The 26,149-nt window shown below is 42.7% G+C and overlaps 1 protein-coding gene and 1 long non-coding RNA gene across 7 annotated transcripts; one reads left to right on the plus strand and one right to left on the minus strand.

Annotated features, from left to right (window-relative positions):
- Window positions 1-2,838: 2,838 nt before the first annotated feature.
- Window positions 2,839-26,149, plus strand: LOC118374272 (sorting and assembly machinery component 50 homolog A). 5 transcript variants are annotated; one of them, XM_052480771.1, is made up of 17 exons: window positions 2,856-3,017; window positions 4,458-4,627; window positions 5,060-5,170; window positions 5,286-5,387; window positions 7,084-7,171; window positions 7,324-7,430; window positions 7,888-8,018; window positions 8,570-8,657; window positions 8,850-8,978; window positions 9,258-9,329; window positions 9,460-9,546; window positions 10,195-10,265; window positions 18,375-18,442; window positions 18,566-18,712; window positions 20,872-21,013; window positions 23,949-24,760; window positions 24,861-26,149. In XM_052480771.1, the coding sequence occupies exons 3-16, from the start codon at window positions 5,078-5,080 to the stop codon at window positions 23,992-23,994; spliced, it is 1,371 nt and encodes a 456-aa protein (XP_052336731.1). In that variant the 5' UTR covers window positions 2,856-3,017; window positions 4,458-4,627; window positions 5,060-5,077; the 3' UTR covers window positions 23,995-24,760; window positions 24,861-26,149. The 5 variants fall into 5 exon arrangements, with proteins under 5 accessions (XP_035616549.1, XP_052336731.1, XP_052336730.1 ...); XM_035760656.2 differs by lacking the exon at window positions 4,458-4,627 and having other exon boundaries at window positions 2,839-3,017; XM_035760655.2 differs by lacking the exons at window positions 2,856-3,017; window positions 4,458-4,627 and adding an exon at window positions 3,434-3,569.
- Window positions 11,744-18,187, minus strand: LOC127912084 (uncharacterized). 2 transcript variants are annotated; one of them, XR_008080574.1, is made up of 3 exons: window positions 13,700-18,187; window positions 13,151-13,199; window positions 11,744-12,711 (listed from the first exon to the last, which is right to left on the minus strand). It is a non-coding gene; the product is annotated as an uncharacterized LOC127912084 (long non-coding RNA). The 2 variants fall into 2 exon arrangements; XR_008080573.1 differs by having other exon boundaries at window positions 13,657-18,187.

Genomic DNA, 26,149 nt, shown 5'->3' on the forward strand with positions numbered 1-26,149 from the left:
GCTGCTTTTCCTTCACTTTGCGGTCCGACTCATCCCAAACCGTCACAATTTGGTTGAGGTCAGGGGATTGTGGAGGCCAGGTCATCTGATGCGGCACTCCATCACTCTAATTCTTCAAAAAATTGCCCTTACACAGCCTGGAGGTGCCTTGGGTCATTGTCCTGTTGAAAAACCATCCGTTCACCCACACCGGATCATCCGTTCACCCATACCGCGTCTCACAACAGCGTTTGGAACCAAGATCTCCAATTTGGACTCCAGACCAAAATACACATTTCCACCGGTCTAATGTCTATTGCTCGTGTTTCTTGGCCCAAGCAAGTCTCCTCTTATTATTGTTGTTTTGTAGTAGCGGTTTCTTTGCAGCAATTCAACCATGAAGGCCTGATTCATGCAGTCTCCTCTGAACAGTTGATGTTGAGATGTGTCTGTTACTTGAACTCTGTGAAGCATTTATTTGGGCTGCAATTTCTGAGGCTGGTAACTCTAATGAACTTATGCTCTGTAGCAGAGGTAACTCTGGGTCTCCATTCCTGTGGCGGTCCTCATGAGAGCCAGTTTCATCATAGCGCTTGATCGTTTTTGCTACTGAACTTGAAGAAACTTTCAAAGTTCTTGAACTTTTCTGCATTAACTGACCATGTCTTAAAGTAATGATGGACTGTCGTTTCTCTTTGCTTATTTGAGCTGTTCTTGCCATAATATGGACTTGGTCTTTTACCAAATAGGGCTATCTTCTGTATACCCCCCCCCCCCTACCTTGTCACAACACAACTGGTTGGCTCAAACCCATTAAGAAGGAAAGAATTTCCACAAATTAACTTTTATCAGGCACACCTGTTAATTGAAATGCATTCCAGGTGACTACCTCATGAAGCTGGTTGAGAGAATGCCAAGAGTGTGCAAAGCTGTCATCAAAGCAAAGGGTGGCCATTTGAAGAATCTCAAATATAATATAGATTTGTTTTCTTTAAAATATTTTTGTTTACTATATGATTCCAAATGTGTTATTTCATAGTTTTGATGTCTTCACTATTATTCTACAATGTAGAAAACAGTCAAACATTTAGAAAAACCCTTGAATGAGTAAGTGTTCCAAAACTTTTGACCGTTAGTGTACATATCTTTTCCCATCCTCTGTGCTGTTCCTACTACAGAGAGACCAAGAGAGTTATATCACACATCTTGAACAGTTAAGAATGTCCAAAATCCGGTCCCTGGATTACCCAAGCCTGTTCAATGACACAAACTTGAATTCCGTTTTTGGAATCTTTGACCCTACCAAATAAGGGCACATCACTTTTGTTCACTACATGGGGGAGGAGTCACGGAAATGGTTCCTTTGATCATTTGCATGGCAATGGCCCAGAAACCATTTGGATGGGAAAAGACAGTGGGACAACTACCTACCGTATCAGATAAGTGCATCAAAAACAAGTGGGGAGAATGAGATTCATGCAAAAGTTCGGGGGCATACCGATGATTCGGCCCTATATAAAAGTCTATACATAACCTCTAGTTGAGAGACACAAGTAACATATCTGACGCAATTACGCAAAATTTTACTTCTGGGTTTCTGAGATTAGCCACCCCAATGTTTACAATATTTCATCACTCCTGAAGAAAAACACTCACTCAACATACTATGCATGATTTTGTTCCGCAGCATTAACCACTCAGGGGATAATGAAGTTTAATGAGTATCCTGAAGGTGTGGCCAAGGGCAAGGTATCGCAGGAAACCTTCGAGAGAGAGAAGTAAAATGGATCTCTTTTCAGTCCAACATAAACCAGTTACTTATTCACTGGATTAAATGTTTATTATTGTGAGATAGTCATCACAGATTATCTTTCTGTATTTTTCCTCATTCTTTTACAGAGAAGCTCAGCAACATTTATGTCAAAATAGTGTGTGGTATTTTGATTGATATGTCTATGATGGCTACATGAACTCTTCATTAATTAAAGTAATTTCTTTATTTTTTATGTAACTTTTTTATAACTAGGCCAGTCAGTTAAGAACAACTACCAAAAGGCAAAAGGCCTGGGATTAAAAATAAAATACAAATATAGGACAAAACACACATCACGACAAGAGAGACAACACAACACCACATAAAGAGAGACCTAAGACAACAACATAGCAAGGCAGCAACACATGACAACACAGCATGGTAGCAGCACAACATAACAACAACATGGTAGCAACGCAACATGGCAGCAGCACAAAACATGTTACAAACATTATTGGGCACAGACAACCACATAAAGGACATGAAGGTAGAGACAACAATACATCAAGTAATAGTGAAATTGGGTTAGTGCTACAGGCAGACTTATGTTGTCTGGACCCAGTATGGTCACATTCTTGAATGCAAGTTGTCTCGGCTTGTCCACCATCCATCATGCACTTGTTTGAAAAGTCCTACACAAATCCAAGTACATGTTATCATATAATGATAATTAAGCAAAGCTTCAGTTTTGAAAATATGAATCTCTCTGCCTTCAATAGGTTTTACGTGTACACTATTGTTTTGTGTTTACAGTAACCAGCTGTTGTCAAAAATGTTAGTTCCCGAGTGGTGCAGCGATCTAAGGTCACTGCATCTCAGTGCAAGAGGTGTCACTACAGTCCCTGGTTCGGATCCAGGCTGCATCACATCCAGTTGTGATTGTGCGCCTTCCTATGGGACTCCCAATTGGCCCAGCTTCATCCGGGTTAGAGTTTGGCCGGGGTAGGCCGTCATTGTAAATAAGAATCTGTTCTTAACTGACTTGCCTAGCTTAATAAAGGTTCAATCAAATAAATGCAATACGCTGTGAAACGTTGACATCTTGAATACACCCAGGATGAGTTGGGGGTGTGGTTTGGATGGTGTCATGGCTTCCCCCGTCCACGAAGCTACATCTTTATTGAGCCGAGCGTGAATTAAATGTCCTTTAATTTCGTAAAATAAACACCAACATTTGAAGGACTACACATTCAATTCCTTAATCATGGGCACCGTCCACGCGAGGGTAAGGATAACTGCTCAAAATGCAAAGGGTGACAGCATGACCTCTGAGTGTAGTAGCCAATAGCTAGCTTAGTATAGCTAGCTGTCACGTACAGCGAAAGGGGCCCAGTTGGACAGCTTGCCAACTATGGAAACGAGCTGAACTTCAGATACATGAACTGTCGATGTCAGTAAAGGAAATTAACATGATCATAGTTGCAACAACAGCATTGGTGAACATTGCTCGTGCAACGGGCGCCCTACACGTTCACGGATCTTAAATAGTGATCATATGGGTTAGCCCTTGGATCATGACACGAGTCATTGGACGAAGGCGCCTTCTGTAGGAAGGACTTTTGCTGATATCAGATGTCAATCACCTGAAGCGCAGAACCATGTAAACACGTGCATGAGCTCGGCAAATATGCGTGCGTCTTCTGTGTGTATTATTTATCTTGTGTGCATGCTTCTGAACACACTACCAGCGCTTCGAAAAGTTGATGTAATTATACTTTCTTGTGGGTATATTGTCTCACATTCCTACAGTCAAAAGGACCAACCGCACGGACAACCGGTAAAGCGCGTTAAAATATGATTGTATTCAACATTCTGTCTTGTAGAGGACGTGATAGTAAACTTACTGATTCAAACACTCATTTCTGTCTGATGTTGAATTCAACAGTGGTGGAAAAAGTACTCAAAGGTCCTACTTGAGTAAAAGTAAAGATACCTTAATAGAAAATGACTCAAGTAAAAGTGAAAGTCACCTGGTAAAATACTACTTGAGTAAAAGTATTTGGTTTTAAATATACTTAACTATCAAAAGTAAAAGTATAAACCATTTCAAATTCCTTATATTAAGCAAACCTGATGTCACCATCAAAAATAAAAACATTTGATGCATAGCCAGGGGCACACTCAGACATTAATTTATAAACAAAGCATTTGTGTTTTGTCAGTCTGCCAGATCAGAGGCAGTAGGGATGACCAGGGATGTTCTCTTGATAAGTGTGTGAATTGGACAATTTTCCTGTCAAAATGTAACAAGCACGTTTGGGTGTCAGGGGAAAATGTATGGAGTAAAAAGTACATTATTTTCTTTAGGAATGTAGTGAAGTAAAAGTTGGCAAAAATATGAATAGTAAAGTACAGATACCCCCCCAAAAAAACTACTTAAGTAGTACTTTAAAGTATTTTTACTTAAGTACTTTACACCACTGGAATTCAATGCAATTCAACATCTGGTTTCCAGGCAACGATTGAGCATGCTTCCAACACCTATGTATAATTTTAACACGGGAAGTGTAGTTTTGTTGGATGGAGTTACCCATAGTTGTATATATGTGTTTAATTTGAAGGCTTCTTTCTCACTGATGAAAGATAAGGGCTATATGTTTCGAAAGCCATATTGCCAAGCAATGATTATTAACCTAAATGCTAAAACATGGTGTCTGGATTGTAGTTCACATGAGGCAGTTGTGGGTCGAAGCTAATGGCTGACAACAGTCTGGAGAAGGCAGAATGCTGCCTACAGAACTAATGCATGGGGTTGCATCATCAAATCAGACAATCTGATCAGTGGACACGCATGGCAGTTTCTTCCCAGTGTCCGAGATTAGGACCTGGTCCTGGGTAAGCAGTATGTCTTGTGCCTTTGACTCATTGATGTAGAAATCTTCATCCAAATCGAGGATAGTGATCGCTTTTATGATGTCCAGAAGAAGAAAAAAAAGAAGAAACACAAAATAGCAGAATTGGACAGGAGCCTGCAAAACAGCCTCTATACATTTCAGTGCCATTCTCCAGTGCCGTCATGCGCTTGCTTAGATGCTTACAACCACATTCTGAAATTTCCACTAACTTCAACTAATGACATTTTGAAGAATGACTTGTACAAGTTCATCTCAATATGGTATTTACCAACTACCTTTATCCTAATAACCAAACCACTAAAGCCACCTAACTGCCATTTTAGCTATTGGGTTTTGTACAGATAACTAGCTTTACAATACAAGAAGTATCCTGGTAAGTCATTGATTCATCACAATCTCTGTTGTGTTGCAGAGTCTTGACCCTCTGCCAATGCAGGGACCTGAGTTGGGGGTTCATGCGGATGACATCGAGACACCAGAAATGGAGCAGGAATCAAAACAAGAGGTTCTTGAAAACAAAGATGTACGGCTCAAGTTGTTTCTTAGTTCATCTTTTCTGTGTGGTTGAATGTAAAAGTGACCTTTTTATTGTTGCCTGTCAATTTTGATTATAACTCTATATTATATTTGTCCTATAGGTCATAGTCCAGCATGTTCACATAGATGGTCTGGGAAGAACCAAGGAGGATTGCTTAACATACGAGATTGCTGGTGTCTTCAGAGCAAAGAACTTGATTGACGTGAGTGAATCTATCAGTACAGTAGGATACAGACCACCGATTTTAATGCGTGGAGACGGTATGCAGTGTTTTCCACAAGCACATGGAGTAGCCAGCCAAATAGAAAAAGTAGCCAGCCAGGCTCCCTTGGGCTGGGGGAGGGGTTTAGACAGTAGCCAGCCAGGCTCCCTTGGGCTGGGGGAGGGGTTTAGACAGTAGCCAGCCAGGCTCCCTTGGGCTGGGGGAGGGGTTTAGACAGTAGCCAGCCAGGCTCCCTTGGGCTGGGGGAGGGGTTTAGACAGTAGCCAGCCAGGCTCCCTTGGGCTGGGGGAGGGGTTTAGACAGTAGCCAGCCAGGCTCCCTCTTATGTTCCTGCAGTGAGGAGGATTCACCAACTTCATTGAATGTTTTTGATAGTTTATCTGCTGATAATTGCCAAAAAGTCTACCAGTATGCAAATAAGCCAAATTAACAGCTCTCTTACCAATGCAATTCGGAAGGCTACTCATGAGTCACTCATTTTAAATGTCACTGTCTGGCAAGCATGGATGAACTTCATATCAAAATACAAGACAAGGTTTACTTGTCCCGATGCGATACCATGGACAGATAACTACATTGTATGAATGGCAAGAATATATGAGATGGACTTTATTCAGTCAGTTCGACACCTTTTATAAACTAGTCAGTCTTGCTGTTCATCAGTCAAAGCACAGTAAATAGCCTATGTGCCACCACGCCGGGGCTGCTTCAGAAATGTGCCAGGGCCCAACGTTACATTTTTTCCTCACTGGCCAGGACATGGTGTAGTTCTTAAATGCATTCTAGATTAACTTGTGGATTCCATTTATATCTTTGTGTGCAGTTTAAATTAAGTTGCTAACTAGCGCAATTGCTAACTAGCATTAGCGCAATAACTAGAAGTCCATGGGTGTCTGCTAACGCTAGTTAGCATTGGCTCGCAAAACTACCTCAAACTTTCTTCTTTCTGGACACAGAGACATACAAATTGTATCCCTTTTAATGTCTGACCCGAAAAGGAATGTGCTCCAAAACAATAGACTAAGTGGATGTTGACTTGTCGTTCCCACATTATATGGGACATGCAAATTCATGTTCTCTAATGAAAGATGTTAACATATATTCATGATTTTTTTTATATCAATAATTGTATTTTTCCATAAATAATTTTAATTGTTTATCCAAAAAAAATCTAATTTTCTTTTTATTTATTTAAAAAAATGCAATAGATTTAGAATAGATTTATGGATATAAAACAAAATCATGAATATATGTTAACGGCTTTCCATATGCTTTCTCCATACCTGTAAAGAAATTTGACTGCAACTTCAGCGCACACACCCAGGTACCGAGAGTCGGGACAGACAGCAGACTGAAACCAGCAGTGTTTCCCTGTCTTCGCTCGCTTTGTGATTTACAGGCAGATGTCGTGTCAATAGATCGCTAGAAGGTGCATATCGTTCATTCTAGCAGGAGAGGGTTCTTCAGACCTTTCTTTTCCTGACTAGCCAATTGAAAAGTAGCCTAGTCTATTTCAGTGAGGAAAAAGTACCTGTCTGAAAATGAGTCTGTAATCGGCTGTATAGTCAACAGCTGGAGCTAGTGGGGAAACGCTGTGTATGGAGACGCTGTGGAGACTGTAGCAAAAGTATAACTTACTTTGTTTATTTATTTATTTTAAATTATTTTTTTGTAGGTAATGAAGAGAGCCCACGAAGCCAGACAGAAGCTCCTCCGTCTTGGTATCTTCAGACAGGTGGAGGTTGTCATTGATACCTCACAAGGTACTGTGGTTAGAAAGATGATCCGTTCTTAATCCGAACAGTATCACTACCAAAGTTTTGCATATTACATTGGGAAAATAATAAAAATTAATGGGGAAAGTGGTTAAAACACACAAAAAATACAAAAAAATGTTAAAAACACTTCCTTTCAGGGGTGGATGCGCTGCCTAACGGACTAGATGTGACGTTTGAAGTGACTGAGCTGAGACGTATGACTGGTAGCTATAACACCATGGTTGGAAATAACGAAGGCAGCATGGTGAGAACTCCTGGAGCTCTATCTCAAGTCATCTTGTCGTGAGTCCTATCTCCTTCTAAATTGTATTGGAGGAGAAGGACCCAGTGTCCCTCCATTTGGACCAGTGTTTCCCAAACTCGGTCCTCGGGTCCCCAAGGGGTGCATGTTTTAACCTAGCACTACACAGCTGATTCAACTAATCGTCAAGCTTTAATAATTTTAAGATCAGCTGTGTAGTGCTTGTGGGAAGAACAACAACAACCTGCATCCTTTGGGGTCACGAGGACGGAGTTTGGGAAACACTGCCTTGGACCAAATTCTCCAATGTGTTTTGAGAAGGAAGCGAGGAGAGAGGAAATTAGAAATCAAGGACAGATTAATTTATAAAGAGCTATGGTGGTGATTACATATGCTATAGGAGGTACCATCCTCCGCTGTGGTCAGGTTTTTGACTAGTTTTCCCTCCCTCTTACTGCAGGTTCTTGGTCTGAAGCTGCCCAATGTTTTCGGTCGTGCGGAAAAGCTTACATTCCAGTTCTCCTACGGCACCAAAGAGACTTCCTATGGGCTGTCTTTCTTCAAGCCTCAACCTGGTCACTTTGAGCGCAAGTATGAGAACAAAAACCTGCCACTTATATTATAAGCAGTGCTGTAAATACACAGATTTACATTTAAAGGTGCTACACCGGATTTTTATTTGATACTTTTTCTGATTTGTAATTTCTGAAAATGTTTATAATATATCTGCAGTAATAGTGGAATGATCGTGTTTCACAGTATTACTCAACCCGCCAATCCTGCCAGGTGCGGCATCTGAAGGAAAGCTGTTTTTACTTTGGCTGTGTTATCTAGTGGAAATCAGTTTGAGAAAACGGACACGGAATAGTGGAGAGAATCATTGTACCATCTAAATTGCTGTGAAATATATTATCAATTAAGCTGGTGAAACAAAACCAAAAGTAAAAGGCTCAAGCACGAGTCTCTGCCATTGTTGCCGTGGATACGGGGGAGATTTGTTTAGAATGGAGCCTTGTGCTGTTGCAATTCACTTAGTATTTCTCTGAATGTTTTCCTCTATGTGTAGCACCTTTAAGTTGTTCATTCTATAGATCCCTGGGCTCTTTGTTCTTCTTCTAATTGACTTGCTCTTGCTGTTGCAGTTTCGCTGTTAACTTTTACAAAGTCACAGGCCAGTTTCCATGGAGCTCGCTGAGAGAGACTGATCGTGGAGTCTCCACAGAATTCAGTGTAAAGAACATTTTTCCATTCATCCATCTATCATTACTATCGAGTTCTCATTTACTGTTGTTATGCTCACTGCGATGAGTAGAATTGGAACTTCTCAGCTATTTTATTTTCGAACTAAATTTCATCTTACTGTAATGCACTTGCAAGTGGTTGATCCTCTCTCTTCTTTCTCCCTCTCTGTTTTGCAAACAGTTCCCTCTTTGGAAGACGAACCACACCCTGAAGTGGGAGGGTGTGTGGCGAGAGCTGGGATGTCTGGCACGTACCGCCTCGTTCGCAGTCCGGGAGGAGAGCGGCCACTCCCTCAAGTCATCACTCTCGGTACCGGGACTTGAGTTTCGCTTCACAACACCTCACACAACTACCCTTTTTTTAGTCCAAGGGATTAAGACATTGTGGTAATACATTGAGGCCCAAACTCCTGTTCTGAGATCTGTACACTTCATTTAGGCTTTTGTGTAAATCTTCCATTGATGTCAATGGGAAATTTGTGAGAGAAAAAAAAACTTTGCTAACGTGGATCTCGAGTTAAGATTCGGTCCTACTTAGACACTTGACTTTTTCCTCAACATTTTGCTCTTTTCTCCTTGGCCCTCATAGCATGCCATGGTCATCGACACCAGAAACTCCACAATCCTTCCCAGGAGGGGTGCCTTGCTGAAAATCAACCAGGTGTGTAGGTTAGGTGAACATTACCTGGCCCAGTGTTGTATTCAATGGTAATACCTTAATAAAACCATTTTCCCCAGACCATTTTTGAACCAACAACTCATTCAGCTGATGCGTTGTTGTGATTTTGTAGGAGTTGGCTGGCTACACTGGAGGAGATGCCAGTTTTCTGAAAGAGGACTTTGAGCTCCAATTTAACAAACGTCTTTTCTGGGACTCGGTGAGAAACTAAATTGTCCTATTTTTCAAGAAGAAATTTGTGCGAAAAACTTTAGTTATACACACATGAATCATAAGTTGGATCACAGTCTGAGTATTGAACGGGTTCTGGAACATCTTTATAGTAAACAAGTTATAACCATCAATCAATCAAATGTATTTATAAAACCCTATTTACGTCAGCAGATGTCACATTGCTTATATAGAAACCCAGCCTAAAACCCCAAACAGCAAGCCATGCAGATGTAGAAGCACGGCGGCTAGGAAAAACTCCCTAGAAAGAAACCTAGAGAGGAACCAGGCTCTGAGGGCTGACCAGTTCTCTTCTAGCTGTGCTGGGTGGCGATTATAAAATGAAATGGTCGTTAAGGCCAGATAGTTGTTCAAGATGTTAAAACGTTCAAAATGTTAAAACGTTCAGATAATAATCACAATGGTTGTATAAGAGGGCAAAAGGTCAGCACCTCAGGAGTAAATGTCAGTTGGCTTTTCATAGCCAATCATTCAGAGTTTGAGACAGCAGGAGAGGGAGAGCCTGAGCCTATGTAAACAGCTTGTTGATGGAGGGTTGACAAATGGATTTGACCAGGTTGGAAAAAATGTGGGATAAAAGAGCACATTTGTTGAGACCTCGTCCACTATCTTCCAGGTCCTGTCTGCATCTCTCTGGGGCGGATGCCTCCTGCCCATTGGAGATAAGCCAACTTGCATTGCTGACAGGTAAGACAATACTTCTCTCCGTTTCACAAAACCATATTTGAAACGCAGGGGTGTCGAACATGGCACGCTAGCTGATTTTTAATGTGGCCCTGCCAATGTTGTCTTTATACTGTATAGTCAGGGGTTAAAGTTCGATGGATTTCTGTCATATGGATTCTGGAGAGGTCGTTTTTTGAGATCTGTGTAGATCCAAAATAAAAGTTTCTGGTTTGGAGATGACATAGAAAATAAACGCTTCAGTGTTAGGCTATGAAATATATTCCCAAATATTTAATGTTCTCTGTTAAGCTGTGTGCACTGAACTGACATGCATGATTGTTGCTGTCACTGATGTTCAGATGAAGGGAATGAAATGGTCTATAATGGGCCGTGGCGCTCAACTCAGACGGTGGTGTCTAGTCTACTGTAGCGTCATTCAAAGCCTCAACTTTATCACTGAGGTCAGGACTTTCCAGTGCTACTATTTCTCACCATGTCATGTTATTAACACAAAAATCAGACAACCAACCTAGTAGAACAGTTGACCTATTGATGGGTTCTGACTTTTTAGATATGAAATATAGATGTCACTGAGGGAGACGGGGGAATGTATAACGTTTACATTCTGTCAGGATATGTTTTTGTTGAACATCCAGGGATCCTGTGGGGAGGAGTGAGGAATTTGGGGTCGAGGTCAGATGAAGTGAGGAAGAATATAATCTTATAGCAACAGAGATGTATTGGCTGTTTAGATGTGTAAGGAAGGGGCTCAGCATAGGAGAAAGGGTCAAAATGTAGGTGCTTGTATGAATATGTTCCTTGTCTTATGCAGCTGTATGACCCAGTGGATGAATAGACTTGGTTTAAGCTTTACTAAGCTTCCCGTGAGTGTGTTAGAACCTAACACCGTTTCCCTGGTCGGCTTGTTGTTGTGTGTTAGAAGCTAACACCGTTTCCCTGGTCGGCTTGTTGTTGTGTGTTAGAACCTAACGCCGTTTCCCTGGTCGGGTTGTTGTTGTGTTTTACAACCTAACACCGTTTCCCTGGTCGGCTTGTTGTTGTTGTGTGTTAGAACCTAACACCGTTTCCCTGGTTGGCTTGTTGTTGTTGTGGTGTGTTAGAACCTAACGCTGTTTCCCTGGTCGGCTTGTTGTTGTGTGTTTGAACCTAACGCTGTTTCCCTGGTCGGCTTGTTGTGTTTTACAACCTAACACCGTTTCCCTGGTCGGCTTGTTGTTGTTGTGTGTTAGAACCTAACGCTGTTTCCCTGGTCGTCTTGTTGTTGTGTTTTACAACCTAACACAGTTTCCCTGGTCGGCTTGTTGTTGTGTGTTAGAACCTAACGCCGTTTCCCTGGTCGGCTTGTTGTTGTTGTGTGTTAGAACCTAACGCCGTTTCCCTGGTCGGCTTGTTGTGTTTTACAACCTAACACCGTTTCCCTGGTCGGCTTGTTGTTGTTGTGTGTTAGAACCTAACACCGTTTCCCTGGTCGGCTTGTTGTTGTTGTGTGTTAGAACCTAACGCCGTTTCCCTGGTCGGCTTGTTGTTGTTGTGTGTTAGAACCTAACGCCGTTTCCCTGGTCGGCTTGTTGTTGTGTGTTTGAACCTAACGCTGTTTCCCTGGTCGGCTTGTTGTTGTGTTTTACAACCTAACACTGTTTCCCTGGTCGGCTTGTTGTTGTGTGTTAGAACCTAACACCGTTTCCCTGGTCGGCTTGTTGTTGTTGTGTGTTAGAACCTAACACCGTTTCCCTGGTCGGCTTGTTGTTGTTGTGTGTTAGAACCTAACACCGTTTCCCTGGTCGGCTTGTTGTTGTGTGTTAGAACCTAACGCTGTTGTTGTTGTGTGTTTGAACCTAACTCTGTTTCCCTGGTCGGCTTGTTGTGTTTTACAACCTAACACCGTTTCCCTGGTCGGCTTGTTGTGTTTTACAACCTAACACCGTTTCCCTGGTCGTCTTGTTGTTGTGTGTTAGAACCTAACACCGTTTCCCTGGTCGTCTTGTTGTTGTTGTGTTTTACAACCTAACACCGTTTCCCTGGTCGGCTTGTTGTGTGTTAGAACCTAACGCTGTTGTTGTCGGGTTGTTGTTGTTGTTGTGTGTTAGAACCTAACACCGTTTCCCTGGTCGGCTTGTTGTTGTTGTTGTGTGTTAGAACCTAACGCCGTTTCCCTGGTCGGCTTGTTGTTGTGTGTTAGAACCTAACGCTGTTGTTGTCGGCTTGTTGTTGTTGTTGTGTGTTAGAACCTAACTCTGTTTCCCTGGTCGGCTTGTTGTGTTTTACAACCTAACACCGTTTCCCTGGTCGGCTTGTTGTGTGTTAGAACCTAACGCTGTTGTTGTCGGGTTGTTGTTGTTGTTGTGTGTTAGAACCTAACACCGTTTCCCTGGTCGGCTTGTTGTTGTTGTTGTGTGTTAGAACCTAACGCCGTTTCCCTGGTCGGCTTGTTGTTGTGTGTTAGAACCTAACGCTGTTGTTGTCGGCTTGTTGTTGTTGTTGTGTGTTAGAACCTAACACCGTTTCCCTGGTCGTCTTGTTGTTGTGTGTTAGAACCTAACACCGTTTCCCTGGTCGTCTTGTTGTTGTTGTGTTTTACAACCTAACACCGTTTCCCTGGTCGGCTTGTTGTGTGTTAGAACCTAACGCTGTTGTTGTCGGCTTGTTGTTGTTGTTGTTGTTGTGTGTTAGAACCTAACACCGTTTCCCTGGTCGGCTTGTTGTTGTGTTTTACAACCTAACTCTGTTTCCCTGGTCGGCTTGTTGTGTTTTACAACCTAACACCGTTTCCCTGGTCGTCTTGTTGTTGTGTGTTAGAACCTAACACCGTTTCCCTGGTCGTCTTGTTGTTGTTGTGTTTTACAACCTAACACCGTTTCCCTGGTCGGCTTGTTGTGTGTTAGAACCTAACGCTGTTGTTGTCGGCTTGTTGTTGTTGTTGTTGTGTGTTAGAACCTAACTCTGTTTCCCTGGTCGGCTTGTTGTGTTTTACAACCTAACACCGTTTCCCTGGTCGGCTTGTTGTTGTGTGTTAGAACCTAACGCTGTTGTTGTCGGGTTGTTGTTGTTGTTGTGTGTTAGAACCTAACACCGTTTCCCTGGTCGGCTTGTTGTTGTTGTTGTGTGTTAGAACCTAACGCCGTTTCCCTGGTCGGCTTGTTGTTGTGTGTTAGAACCTAACGCTGTTGTTGTCGGCTTGTTGTTGTTGTTGTTGTTGTGTGTTAGAACCTAACTCTGTTTCCCTGGTCGGCTTGTTGTGTTTTACAACCTAACACCGTTTCCCTGGTCGGCTTGTTGTTGTTGTTGTGTGTTAGAACCTAACGCCGTTTCCCTGGTCGGCTTGTTGTTGTGTGTTAGAACCTAACGCTGTTGTTGTCGGCTTGTTGTTGTTGTTGTTGTTGTGTGTTAGAACCTAACACCGTTTCCCTGGTCGTCTTGTTGTTGTGTGTTAGAACCTAACACCGTTTCCCTGGTCGTCTTGTTGTTGTTGTGTTTTACAACCTAACACCGTTTCCCTGGTCGGCTTGTTGTTGTGTGTTAGAACCTAACACCGTTTCCCTGGTCGGCTTGTTGTTGTGTGTTAGAACCTAACACCGTTTCCCTGGTCGGCTTGTTGTTGTGTGTTAGAACCTAACACCGTTTCCCTGGTCGGCTTGTTGTTGTGTGTTAGAACCTAACACCGTTTCCCTGGTCGGCTTGTTGTTGTGTGTTAGAACCTAACACCGTTTCCCTGGTCGGCTTGTTGTTATGTGTTCCATATGAAAGGTTTTCCGCTCGAGGTGCATTCAGGTTGTGATAGGGAGGGAAGCATATACTCTGTCAATGCACAACAATTATTAATGCCATCGCGGGAAAAGCCTTTTTGAAAGCAGTTTTGGCCTTTGTTAAACCAGAGAGGCGTCAGTTTGCTACCATTTTATTTCTTTACTCCTTCAAGTGGCATCTTTTTACAGATTCAGTTACAACTGTTTCTCCTTCAGGTGGTGTCATTTAACAGATTCAGTTACAACCAGAGTTTCAAGCATCCTGGCAACAAATCTCAAAGGAGAAATTTGTCTTAAATGGAACAAATATATATAATAGTAATTCAAGTGAATAATTAGTCATTATTTATACAGTACCAGTCAAAAGTGTGGACACAGCTAGTCATTCACCTGTTAATTGAAATGCATTCCAGGTGACTACCTCATGAAGCTGGTTGAGAGAATGCCAAGAGTGTACAAAGCTGTCATCAAGGCAAAGGGTGGCTACTTTATTTTTTAAATTTCATCTTTATTTAACCAGGTAGGCTAGTTGAGAACAAGTTCTCATTTTCAACTGCGACCTGGCCAAGATAAAGCATAGCAGTTCGACACATACAACAACACAGAGTTACACATGGAATAAACAAAACATAGTCAATAATACAGTAGAACAAAATAAAAAAAAGTCTATATATAGTGAGTGCAAATGAGGTAAGATAAGGGAGTTAAGACAAGAAATAGGCCATGGTGGCGAAGTAATTACAATATCGCAATTAAACACTGGAATGGTAGATGTGCAGAGGATGAATGTGCAAGTAGAGATACTGGGGTGCAAAGGAGCAAGATAAATAAATACTGTATGGGGATGAGGTAGGTAGATAGATGGGCTGTTCACAGATTTGCTATGTACCGGTGCAGTGATCTGTGAGCTGCTCGGACAGCTAGTGCTTAGATCTAGTGAGGGAGATATGAATCTCAAGCTTCAGAGATTTTTTTCAGTTCGTTCCAGTCATTGGCAGCAGAGAACTGGAAGGAAAGACGACCAAAGGAGGAATTGGCTTTGGGGGTGACCAGTGAGATATACAGTGCCTTGCGAAAGTATTCGGCCCCCTTGAACTTTGCGACCTTTTGCCACATTTTAGGCTTCAAACAAAGATATAAAACTGTATTTTTTTGTGAAGAATCAACAACAAGTGGGACACAATCATGAAGTGGAACGACATTTATTGGATATTTCAAACTTTTTTAACAAATCAAAAACTGAAAAATTGGGCGTGCAAAATTATTCAGCCCCTTTACTTTCAGTGCAGCAAACTCTCTCCAGAAGTTCAGTGAGGATCTCTGAATGATCCAATGTTGACCTAAATGACTAATGATGATAAATACAATCCACCTGTGTGTAATCAAGTCTCCGTATAAATGCACCTGCACTGTGATAGTCTCAGAGGTCCGTTAAAAGCGCAGAGAGCATCATGAAGAACAAGGAACACACCAGGCAGGTCCGAGATACTGTTGTGAAGAAGTTTAAAGCCGGATTTGGATACAAAAAGATTTCCCAAGCTTTAAACATCCCAAGGAGCACTGTGCAAGCAATAATATTGAAATGGAAGGAGTATCAGACCACTGCAAATCTACCAAGACCTGGCCGTCCCTCTAAACATTCAGCTCATACAAGGACAAGACTGATCAGAGATGCAGCCAAGAGGCCCATGATCACTCTGGATGAACTGCAGAGATCTACAGCTGAGGTGGGAGACTCTGTCCATAGGACAACGATCAGTCGTATATTGCACAAATCTGGCCTTTATGGAAGAGTGGCAAGGAGAAAGCCATTTCTTAAAGATATCCATAAAAAGTGATGTTTAAAGTTTGCCACAAGCCACCTGGGGGAGACACCAAACATGTGGAAGAAGGTGCTCTGGTCAGATGAAACCAAAATTGAACTTTTTGGCAACAATGCAAAACGTTATGTTTGGCGTAAAAGCAACACAGCTCATCACCCTGATCACACCATCCCCACTGTCAAACATGGTTTGGGCCTGCTTTTCTTCAGCAGGGACAGGGAAGATGGTTAAAATTGATGGGAAGATGGATGGAGCCAAATACAGGACCATTCTGGAAGAAAACCTGATGGAGTCTGCAAAAGACCTGAGACTGGGACAGAGATTTGTATTCCAACAAGACAATTATCCAAAACATAAAGCAAAATCTACAATGAAATGGTTCAAAAATAAACATATCCAGGTGTTAGAATGGCCAAGTCAAAGTCCAGACCTGAATCCAATCGAGAATCTGTGGAAAGAACTAAAAACTGCTGTTCACAAATGCTCTCCATCCAACCTCACTGAGCTCGAGCTGTTTTCCAAGGAGGAATGGGAAAAAATGTCAGTCTCTCGATGTGCAAAACTGATAGAGACATACCCCAAGCGACTTACAGCTGTAATCGCAGCAAAAGGTGGCGCTACAAAGTATTAACTTAAGGGGACTGAATAATTTTGCACGCCCAATTTTTCAGTTTTTGATTTGTTGTTGATTCTTCACAAAAAAATACAGTTTTATATCTTTATGTTTGAAGCCTGAAATGTGGCAAAAGGTCGCAAAGTTCAAGGGGGCCGAATACTTTCGCAAGGCACTGTACCTGCTGGAGCGCGTGCCACGAGTGGGTGCTGCTATGGTGACCAATGAGCTGAGATAAGGCGGGGCTTTACCTAGCAGAGACTTGTAGATAAACTGTAGCCAGTGGGTTTGGCGACGAGTATGAAGCGAGGGCCAACCAACGAGAGCATACAGGTCGCAATGTCGGGTAGTGTATGGGGCTTTGGTGACAAAACGGATGGCACTGTGATAGACTGCATCCAATTTGTTGAGTAGAGTGTTGGAGGCTATTTTATAGATGACATCACCGAAGTCGAGGATCGGTAGGATGGTCAGTTTTACGAGGGTATATTTGGCAGCATGAGTGAAGGATGCTTTGTTGCAATATAGGAAGCCGATTTTAGATTTAATTTTGGATTGGAGATGCTTAATGTGAGTCTGGAAGGAGAGTTTACAGTCTAACCAGACACCTAGGTATTTGTAGTTGTCCATTTATTCCACGTAGTTGTCCATGTAAGTCAGAGCCGTCCAGAGTAGTGATGCTGGACTGGCAAGCAGGTGCCGGCAATGATCGGTTGAATAGCATGCATTTAGTTTTACTTGCATTTAAGAGCAGTTGGAGGCCACGGAAGGAGAGTTGTATGGCATTGAAGCTCGTCTGGAGGTTAGTTAACAGTGTCCAAAGAGGGGCCAGAAGTATATAGAATGGTGTCGTCTGCATAGAGGTGTACCAGAGAATCACCAGCAGCAGGAGCAACATCATTGATGTATACAGAGAAGAGAGTCAGACCGAGGATTGAACCCTGTGGCACCTCCATAGAGACTGCCAGAGGTCCGGACAACAGGACCTCCGATTTAACACACTGAACTCTATCAGAGAAGTAATTAGTAAACCAGGCGAGGCAATCATTTGAGAAACCAAGTCTGTCGAGTCTGCCAATAAGAATGTGGTGATTGACAGAGTCGAAAGCCTTGGCCAGGTCGATGAATATGGCTGCACAGTAATGTCGCTTATCGATGGTAGTTATGATGATGTTTAGGACCTTGAGCGTGGCTGAGGTGCACCCATGACCAGCTCTGAAACCAGATTGCATAGCGGAGAAGGTACGGTGGGATTTAAAATGGTCGGTAATCTGTTTGTTAAGATACTTCAAAGTATCTCATATTTTATATTTATGGTTACTATATGATTCCATATGTGTTATTTAATAGTGTTGATGTCTTCACTATTATTCTACAATGTAGAAAATAGTAAAAAATAAAGACCCTGGAATGAGTAGGTGTGTCCAAACTTTTGACTGGTACTGTATATTTAAAAATAATAACATTCAGAATGTTGTGTCCAGTAAGGTAAATGCAGATGGACAGACCCCATGCTTCAGCCTATGTACATGTTATAGCCGCTATGCAGCATCAGTTGGCTAGAGGTGATAATGCCTATGACTAATAGAACATCTGACATGGTACAAATAATTTAAACATTTTTACCAATATTTTTTGGGGGCTCATTTCTGGAGGTGGAAATTGTTTTAGATGGTGTTTGAATATATATCTATATATACACTCAAGTCACCACAACTGAGCTTCTCAGTCCTTCTATATAAAAAAAATATCCCAGGTCGGACCACATACCCCCTAAACAAGGGGACTGGAATTGGCCCAACTCTGTTTTAATACATGTACAAAATGATCCTCTTTCCCTGGAAGCATGATTGTGATGTAGCTGGAATTCTGTTTTTATGGTTTGTTTTTAGGGATGGTTTCTATGGTTTCTACCGATATGTCTCTTTAGGTTCTATCTCGGTGGTCCTACTAGCGTCAGAGGATTCAGTATGTACAGCATCGGCCCACAGAGTGAAGGTGAGATGTTATCTTCTGTCCGTTTGAATGAAGTCCGATTTTTTTATTTTTTATAAAAATATATATATTTTTAAAGATGGTTAACTTTCTCACATCGTGTGGTTTCATTGTCTGAATGACCAGGTGACTACCTGGGAGGTGAGGTGTATTGGGCTGGAGCCGTCCACCTGTATACTCCACTGCCCTTCCGTCCAGGCAAAGGGGGATTCGGAGACCTCTTCAGGACCCACTTCTTCCTCAATGCTGGGAACCTGTGTAACCTCAACTATGGTGTGTGTTTTAAAGATGTAATTGAACCCCACGATCTATGTGGAAGTGTCAGATCTTCTGAGATGATAGATTCAGCTTGTAAAGATGATATTACAGCTATGTTCAAATTCATCAGTATGAGAAATCCAGGACTTCATCATGTGTGTGTGTGTGTGTGTATGTATGTATGTATGTATGTACAGTGCCTTGCGAAAGTATTCGGACCCCTTGAACTTTGCGACCTTTTCCACATTTCAGGCTTCAAACATAAAGATATAAAACTGTATTTTTTTGTGAAGAATCAACAACAAGTGGGACACAATCATGAAGTGGAACGACATTTATTGGATATTTCAAACTTTTTTAACAAATCAAAAACGGAAAAATTGGGCGTGCAAAATCATTCATCCCCCTTAAGTTAATACTTTGTAGCGCCACCTTTTGCTGCGATTACAGCTGTAAGTCACTTGGGGTATGTCTCTATCAGTTTTGCACATCGAGAGACTGAATTTTTTTCCCATTCCTCCTTGCAAAACAGCTCGAGCTCAGTGAGGTTGGATGGAGAGCATTTGTGAAAAGCAGTTTTCAGTTCTTTCCACAGATTCTCGATTGGATTCAGGTCTGGACTTTGACTTGGCCATTCCATTGTAGATTTTGCTTTATGTTTTGGATCATTGTCTTGTTGGAAGACAAATCTCCGTCCCAGTCTCAGGTCTTTTGCAGACTCCATCAGGTTTTCTTCCAGAATAGTCCTGTATTTGGCTCCATCCATCTTCCCATCAATTTTAACCATCTTCCCTGTCCCTGCTGAAGAAAAGCAGGCCCAAACAGTGGGGATGGTGTGTTCAGGGTGATGAGCTGTGTTGCTTTTACGCCAAACATAACGTTTTGCATTGTTGCCAAAAAGTTCAATTTTGGTTTCATCTGACCAGAGCACCTTCTTCCACATGTTTGGTGTGTCTCCCAGGTGGCTTGTGGCAAACTTTAAACAACACTTTTTATGGATATCTTTAAGAAATGGCTTTCTTCTTGCCACTCTTCCATAAAGGCCAGATTTGTGATATATATACGACTGATTGTTGTCCTATGGACAGAGTCTCCCACCTCAGCTGTAGATCTCTGCAGTTCATCCAGAGTGACTGCATCTCTGATCAGTCTTCCCCTTGTATGAGCTGAAAGTTTAGAAGGACGGCCAGGTCTTGGTAGATTTGCAGTGGTCTGATACTCCTACCATTTCAATATTATCGCTTGCACAGTGCTCCTTGGGATGTTTAAAGCTTGGGAAATTTTTTGTATCCAAATCCGGCTTTAAACTTCTTCACAACAGTATCTCGGACCTGCCTGGTGTGTTCCTTGTTCTTCATGATGCTCTCTGCGCTTTTAACGGACCTCTGAGACTATCACAGTGCAGGTGCATTTATACGGAGACTTGATTACACACAGGTGGATTGTATTTATCATCATTAGTCATTTAGGTCAACATTGGATCATTCAGAGATCCTCACTGAACTTCTGGAGAGTTTGCTGCACTGAAAGTAAAGGGGCTGAATAATTTTGCACGCCCAATTTTTCAGTTTTTGATTTGTTAAAAAAGTTTGAAATATCCAATAAATGTCGTTCCACTTCATGATTGTGTCCCACTTGTTGTTGATTCTTCACAAAAAAATACAGTTTTATATCTTTATGTTTGAAGCCTGAAATGTGGCAAAAGGTCGCAAAGTTCAAGGGGGCCGAATACTTTCGCAAGGCACTGTATGTATGTATGTATGTATGTATGTATGTATGTATGTATGTATGTATGTATGTATGTATGTATGTATGTATGTATGTATGTATGTATGTATGTATGTATGTATGTATGTATGTATGTATGTATGTATGTATGTATGCTAATCTTATTTGTTTTTAACAACAAAAAACGATTTCAGAACAATCTGACATGGTGGGTGTGGAAATCCGCTTTCTTGTGCTTTGGAGGTGTCATGACCCCTCAGGCTGAGGTGTGTATGTGTGTTGCTCCAGGTGACGGGCCTCGAGCACACCTGAGTAAGCTGGCAGAGTGTATCCCCTCAGGCTGAGGTGTGTATGTGTGTTGCTCCAGGTGACGGGCCTCGAGCACACCTGAGTAAGCTGGCAGAGTGTATCCCCTCAGGCTGAGGTGTGTATGTGTGTTGCTCCAGGTGACGGGCCTCGAGCACACCTGAGTAAGCTGGCAGAGTGTATCCGCTGGTCCTATGGAGCGGGAATCGTGCTACGACTCGGAAACATCGCCCGGCTGGAGCTCAACTACTGCATTCCCATGGGCGTCCAGAGTGGAGACAGGTAGCCTATTATCTGCCCTTCCTGTTATCAAACCATGACATGATAGTCCATAGCTTAGAAACTATACTATATGGTTCATATAGTGTTTTCGTAAAGTATTCAGACCCCTTCACTTTTCCACAGTGGTATGTTACAGCCTTATTCAAAAATGTAATAAATACATGTTTTCCATCAATTTACACACAATACCCCATAATGAAGCAAAAACAGGGTTTTAGAAATGTTTGCAAATGTATTAAAAAAAAATCTTATTTACATAAATATTCAGACCCTTTGCTATGAGACTCGAAATTGAGCTCCAGTGCATCCTGTTTCCATTGATCGTCCTTGATGTTTCTACAACTTGATTGGAGTCCACCTGTGGTCAATTTAAATTGTTTGGAGATGATTTGGAAAGGCACACACCTGTCTATATAAGGTCCCATTGTTGACAGTGCATGTCAGAGCAAAAAACAAGCCATGAGGTCGAAGGAAATGTCTGTAGAGCTCCGAGACAGGATTGTGTCAAGGCACAGATCTGGGGAAGGTACCAAAACATTTGTGCAGCATTGACGGTCCCCAAGAACGCAGTGGCCTTGGTCAGGGAGGTGACCAAGAACAAGATGGTCCCTCTGACAGAGCTCCAGAGTTCCTCTGTGGAGATGGGAGAAGCTTCCAGAAGGACAACCATCACTGCAGCACTCCACCAATCAGGCCTTTATGGTAGAGTGGCCAGACGCATGCCCCCCAGTAAAAGGCACATGACAGAAAGGCACCTAAAGGACTCTCAGATCATAAGAAACATTCTCTGGTCTGATGAAACCAAGATTGAACTCTTTCGCCTGAATGCCAAGCGTCATGTCTGGAGGAAACCTAGCACCATCGCTAAGGTGAAGCATGGTCGTGGCAGCATCATGCTGTGGGGATGTTTTTCAGCGGCAGGGACTAGGAGACGAGTCAGGATGGAGGGAATGATGAACGGAGCAAAGCACAGAGAGATCCTTGAAAACCTGCTCCAGAGCGCTCAGGACTTCAGACTGGGGCGGCGGTTCACCTTCCAACAGGGCATAGACGCTAAGCACACAGCCAATACATTGCAGGTGTGGCTTTGGGACAAGTCTCAATGTCCTTGAGTGGCCCAGCTAGAGCCTGGACTTGAACCTGATCGAACATCTCTGGAGATACCTGAAAATAGCTGCGCAGCAACGTTCCCAATCCAACCTGACAGAGCTTGAGAGGATCTGCAGAGAAGAATGGGAGAAACTCCACAAATACAGGTGTGCCATGCTTGTAGCGTCATACCCAAGAAGACTCGAGGCTGTAATCGCTGCCAAGGGTGCTTCAACAAAGTACTGAGTAAAGGGACTGAATACTGAGTGGCAAGAAAAAGTATGTGAACCAATTGAAAATACCTGGATTTTTGCATAATTTGGTCATAACATTTGATCTGATCATGTAAGTCACAACAATAGACAAACGCAGTCTGCTTAAACTAATATCACACTTATGTCTCTATTGAAAACATTGTGTAAAGATTCACAGTGCAGGGTGGGAAAAGCATGTGAAACCTTAGATTTAATAACTGGTTGACCCTCCTTTGGCAGCAGTAACCTCAACCAAACGTTTTCTGTAGTTGCGGATCAGACCTGTACAACAATCAGGAGGAATCTTGGACCATTCTTCTTTACAAAACTGTTTCAGTTCACCAATATTCTTGCCATGTCTGGTGTGAACCGCTTGAGGTCATGCCACAGCATCTCAATTAGGGTTGAGGTCAGGACTCTGACTGGGCCATTCCAGAAGGTGTATTTTCTTCTGTTGAAGCCATTCTGTTGTTGATTTACTTCTGTGTTTTGGGTCGTTGTCCTGTTGCATCACCCAACTTCAGTTGAGCTTCAATTGGCGGAAAGATAGCCTTACATTCTTCTGCAAAATGTCTTGATGATCTTGGGAATTCATTTTTCCATCAATGTTAGCAAGCTGTCCAGGCCCTGAGGCAGCAAAGCAGCCCCAAACCACAATGCTCCCTCCACCAGACTTTACAGTTGGGATGAGTTTTTGATGTTGGTGTGCTGTGCCTTTTTTTCTCCACACATAGTGTTGTGTGTTCCTTCCAAACAACTCAACTGTAGTTTCATCTGTCCACAGAATATTTTGCCAGTAGCGCTGTGGAACATCCAGGTGCTCTTTTGCGAACTTCAGACGTGCAGCAATGTTTTTTTTTGGACAGCTGTGGCTTCTTCCGTGGTGTCCTCCCACGAACACCGTTCTTGTTTAGTGTTTTGCGTATCGTAGACTCGTCAAGAGATGTTAGCATGTTCCAGAGATTTCTGTAAGTCTTTAGCTGACACTCTAGCATTCTGCGCTGTCCTCTTGCAGTCATTTTTGCAGGACGGCCACTCCTAGGGAGAGTAGCAACAGTGCTGAACTTTCTCCATTTATAGACTATTTGTCTTACCGTGGACTGATGAATATCAAGGCTTTTAGAGATACTTTTGTAACCCGTTTCAGCTTTCTGCAAGTCAACAATTCTTATGTCTTCTGAGATTTCTCAGATGTAAATGTGATATTTCTGTTTTTTTTCTTATAAATTAGCAAAGATTTTGAAAAACCTGTTTTTGCTTTTTCGTTATGGGGTAGTGTGTGTAGATGGACGAGGGGGGACTATTTAATCCATTGTAGAATAAGGCCTGTAACGTAACAAAAAGGGGTCTGAATACTTTCCGAATGCACTGGAGATGAGCAGAAGACTTATGTCTGATTCACCATAAAGGGCCAACTCAAACCGTACTGGCTTGGTTCATTTATTTTCCTGTGTCATTTCCATAATGGTTTCAGCAAATGTGGTGGTTGTGTAACCAGGCCAGCCCAGTACAGCTAGATGTTTGGCTCAGTATTGTGAAAAGGGTATTGGGTTACTGTTAAGAAATGACACTTTGGTCTTTGTTTGTTTTAGGATATGCGACGGGGTCCAGTTTGGAGCTGGAATCCGATTTCTGTGATGTTGTCTTGCTGCATTGAATTGTGGAACACAGGAGTTTGTTTCGTTGGTTTTAGGAAGTGGGAGGTGATCTATAGGGGTCACTTTCAACACAGCGAAGGTTGCTGGGAATTAAATGTCTACTACAACCAAGCTATTGTAAGTAAAATGGACAGGGCATCAATGGGGATTTTCCTCCAGTACTAATGAATGATGACAGCCTCCAGTGCTCAAGATGTTAAAACTAGAGGCCTTCACGGGTTCAAAAAGTTGTACTTGTTCCGAAATGGACCTGGGGCTTTCCCGTCTGGACCCAATATGCCTACATTTATTTGTTAAATATAGAGACCCGTTCCGAATGGACACGAGGACAACTAGACCCATTCTGCATAGACCTGGTCGGATCCAGTCCGGATACGAGTGAGGGAATTCACATTATAAAGTCAATTTTTAAGCGACCGGAGGTGATAAAGCGAGGGAGAGGTAGAGCTCTAGCAGGACGTGTCAGCTAGTGACACGGGGAGCAGGGAAGAGGGAGGGAGAGGTAGAGCTCTAGCAGGACGTGTCAGCTAGTGACACGGGGAGCAGGGAAGAGGGAGGGAGAGGTAGAGCTCTAGCAGGACGTGTCAGCTAGTGACACGGGGAGCAGGGAAGAGGGAGGGAGAGGTAGAGCTCTAGCAGGACGTGTCAGCTAGTGACACGGGGAGCAGGGAAGAGGGAGGGAGAGGTAGAGCTCTAGCAGGACGTGTCAGCTAGTGACACGGGGAGCAGGGAAGAGGGAGGGAGAGGTAGAGCTCTAGCAGGACGTGTCAGCTAGTGACACGGGGCAGGGAAGGGAGGGAGAGGGAGATGAGCTAGTGACACGGGGAGCAGAGAGGGAGGGGAGAGGTAGAGCTCTAGCAGGACGTGTCAGCTAGTGACACAGGGAGCAGGGAAGAGGGAGGGAGAGGTAGAGCTCTAGCAGGACGTGTCAGCTAGTGACACGGGGAGCAGGGAAGAGGGAGATGAGAGGTAGAGCTCTAGCAGGACGTGTCAGCTAGTGACACGGGGAGCAGGGAAGAGGGAGGGAGAGACGAGAAACGGCAACCGACTAAGCCGACTCGCGCTATGGTAGAGTGAATAGCAGCCTAGCTAGCTGTGTTATTCTCGTCCTACACAGTTAGAAACAACTTCATTCAGAATATTAAGTAGCAGCCTACCTGTTGGCTCTTGTAGCCTATCCCTCTCCTTTAACTTCCATAATTTTAAATGAAATATTCCATTGATATTTCCTAACTTTTGCCACACATGAAGGCTCTATGACTATAGCCCAGTGTTTTCCAAACTCAGTTCCGGGGACCCTAAGCGGTGCACGTTTTGTTTGTTTGCCTTAGCACTACACAGCTGATTCAAATAATCAACGTTTTTAATGATGAGTTGATTATTTGAATCAGCTGTGTAGTGCTAAGTCAAAGAAGCAAAATGTGTACTGCTTAGGGTCCCCGGGACTGAGTTTGGAAAACGCTGTTCTAGCCTATTGCTGCTTTGATGACTTATGATTGGCCAACAACAAGCTAGACATGCCACTCCTGTGAAACGAGGGAGCAGCTTAAATGATATGATGATTTCTCTCTCTCTGTACTGCAGCAGATCTGTACGGGTACTTCCGGACAAGTCGGTTTTGGTATTTGGTATTTTATTAGGATCCCCATTAGCTGTTGCAAAAGAAGCAGTTACTCTTCCTGGGGTCCACAAAAAAAACATGAAACATTATACAGAACATTAATAGACGAGAACAGATCAAGGATAGAACTACATACATTATTTTTTTTTTAAGGCACACATAGCCTACATATCAATACATACACACAAACTATCTAGGTCTAATAGGAGAGAGGCGTGCCGGGTTGCTTTATCTGTTTTTTGAAACCAGGTTTGCGTGTTTATTTGGTCGTTAAAATTACACATACCCGTGACAATCATATCAGATCCGACCCAGACCTGTGACATTTAGAATTCTGGATCCGAACCCTCTCGGGTATTCAGTTACAGGTGGATCTGTGAAGACCTCTAGTGGAAACCTAAGAAAGGCAGACATCAGCCATGAGTCAAATATGTCAATGTGGTCTAAATGATTATGCTGATTTAATACATGTTATCATCTACAGTTATTAAAGATACACTGAGTCTCTATAGCA

This window comes from Oncorhynchus keta, chromosome 26 (genome assembly GCF_023373465.1).
Source record: "Oncorhynchus keta strain PuntledgeMale-10-30-2019 chromosome 26, Oket_V2, whole genome shotgun sequence".
Taxonomy (NCBI): Eukaryota; Metazoa; Chordata; class Actinopteri; order Salmoniformes; family Salmonidae; genus Oncorhynchus; species Oncorhynchus keta.

Bases quoted from the DNA above. Each gene is read 5' to 3' on its own strand.
- LOC118374272 (XM_035760655.2), top strand. From the start codon at position 3,459: ATGCTTCTGAACACACTACCAGCGCTTCGAAAAGTTGATGTAATTATA. The intron at 3,570-5,059 runs GTAAAGCGCGTT...GTTGTGTTGCAG, and splicing joins ACCAACCGCACGGACAACCG to AGTCTTGACCCTCTGCCAAT. The intron at 21,014-23,948 runs GTAGCCTATTAT...TGTTTGTTTTAG, and splicing joins GGCGTCCAGAGTGGAGACAG to GATATGCGACGGGGTCCAGT.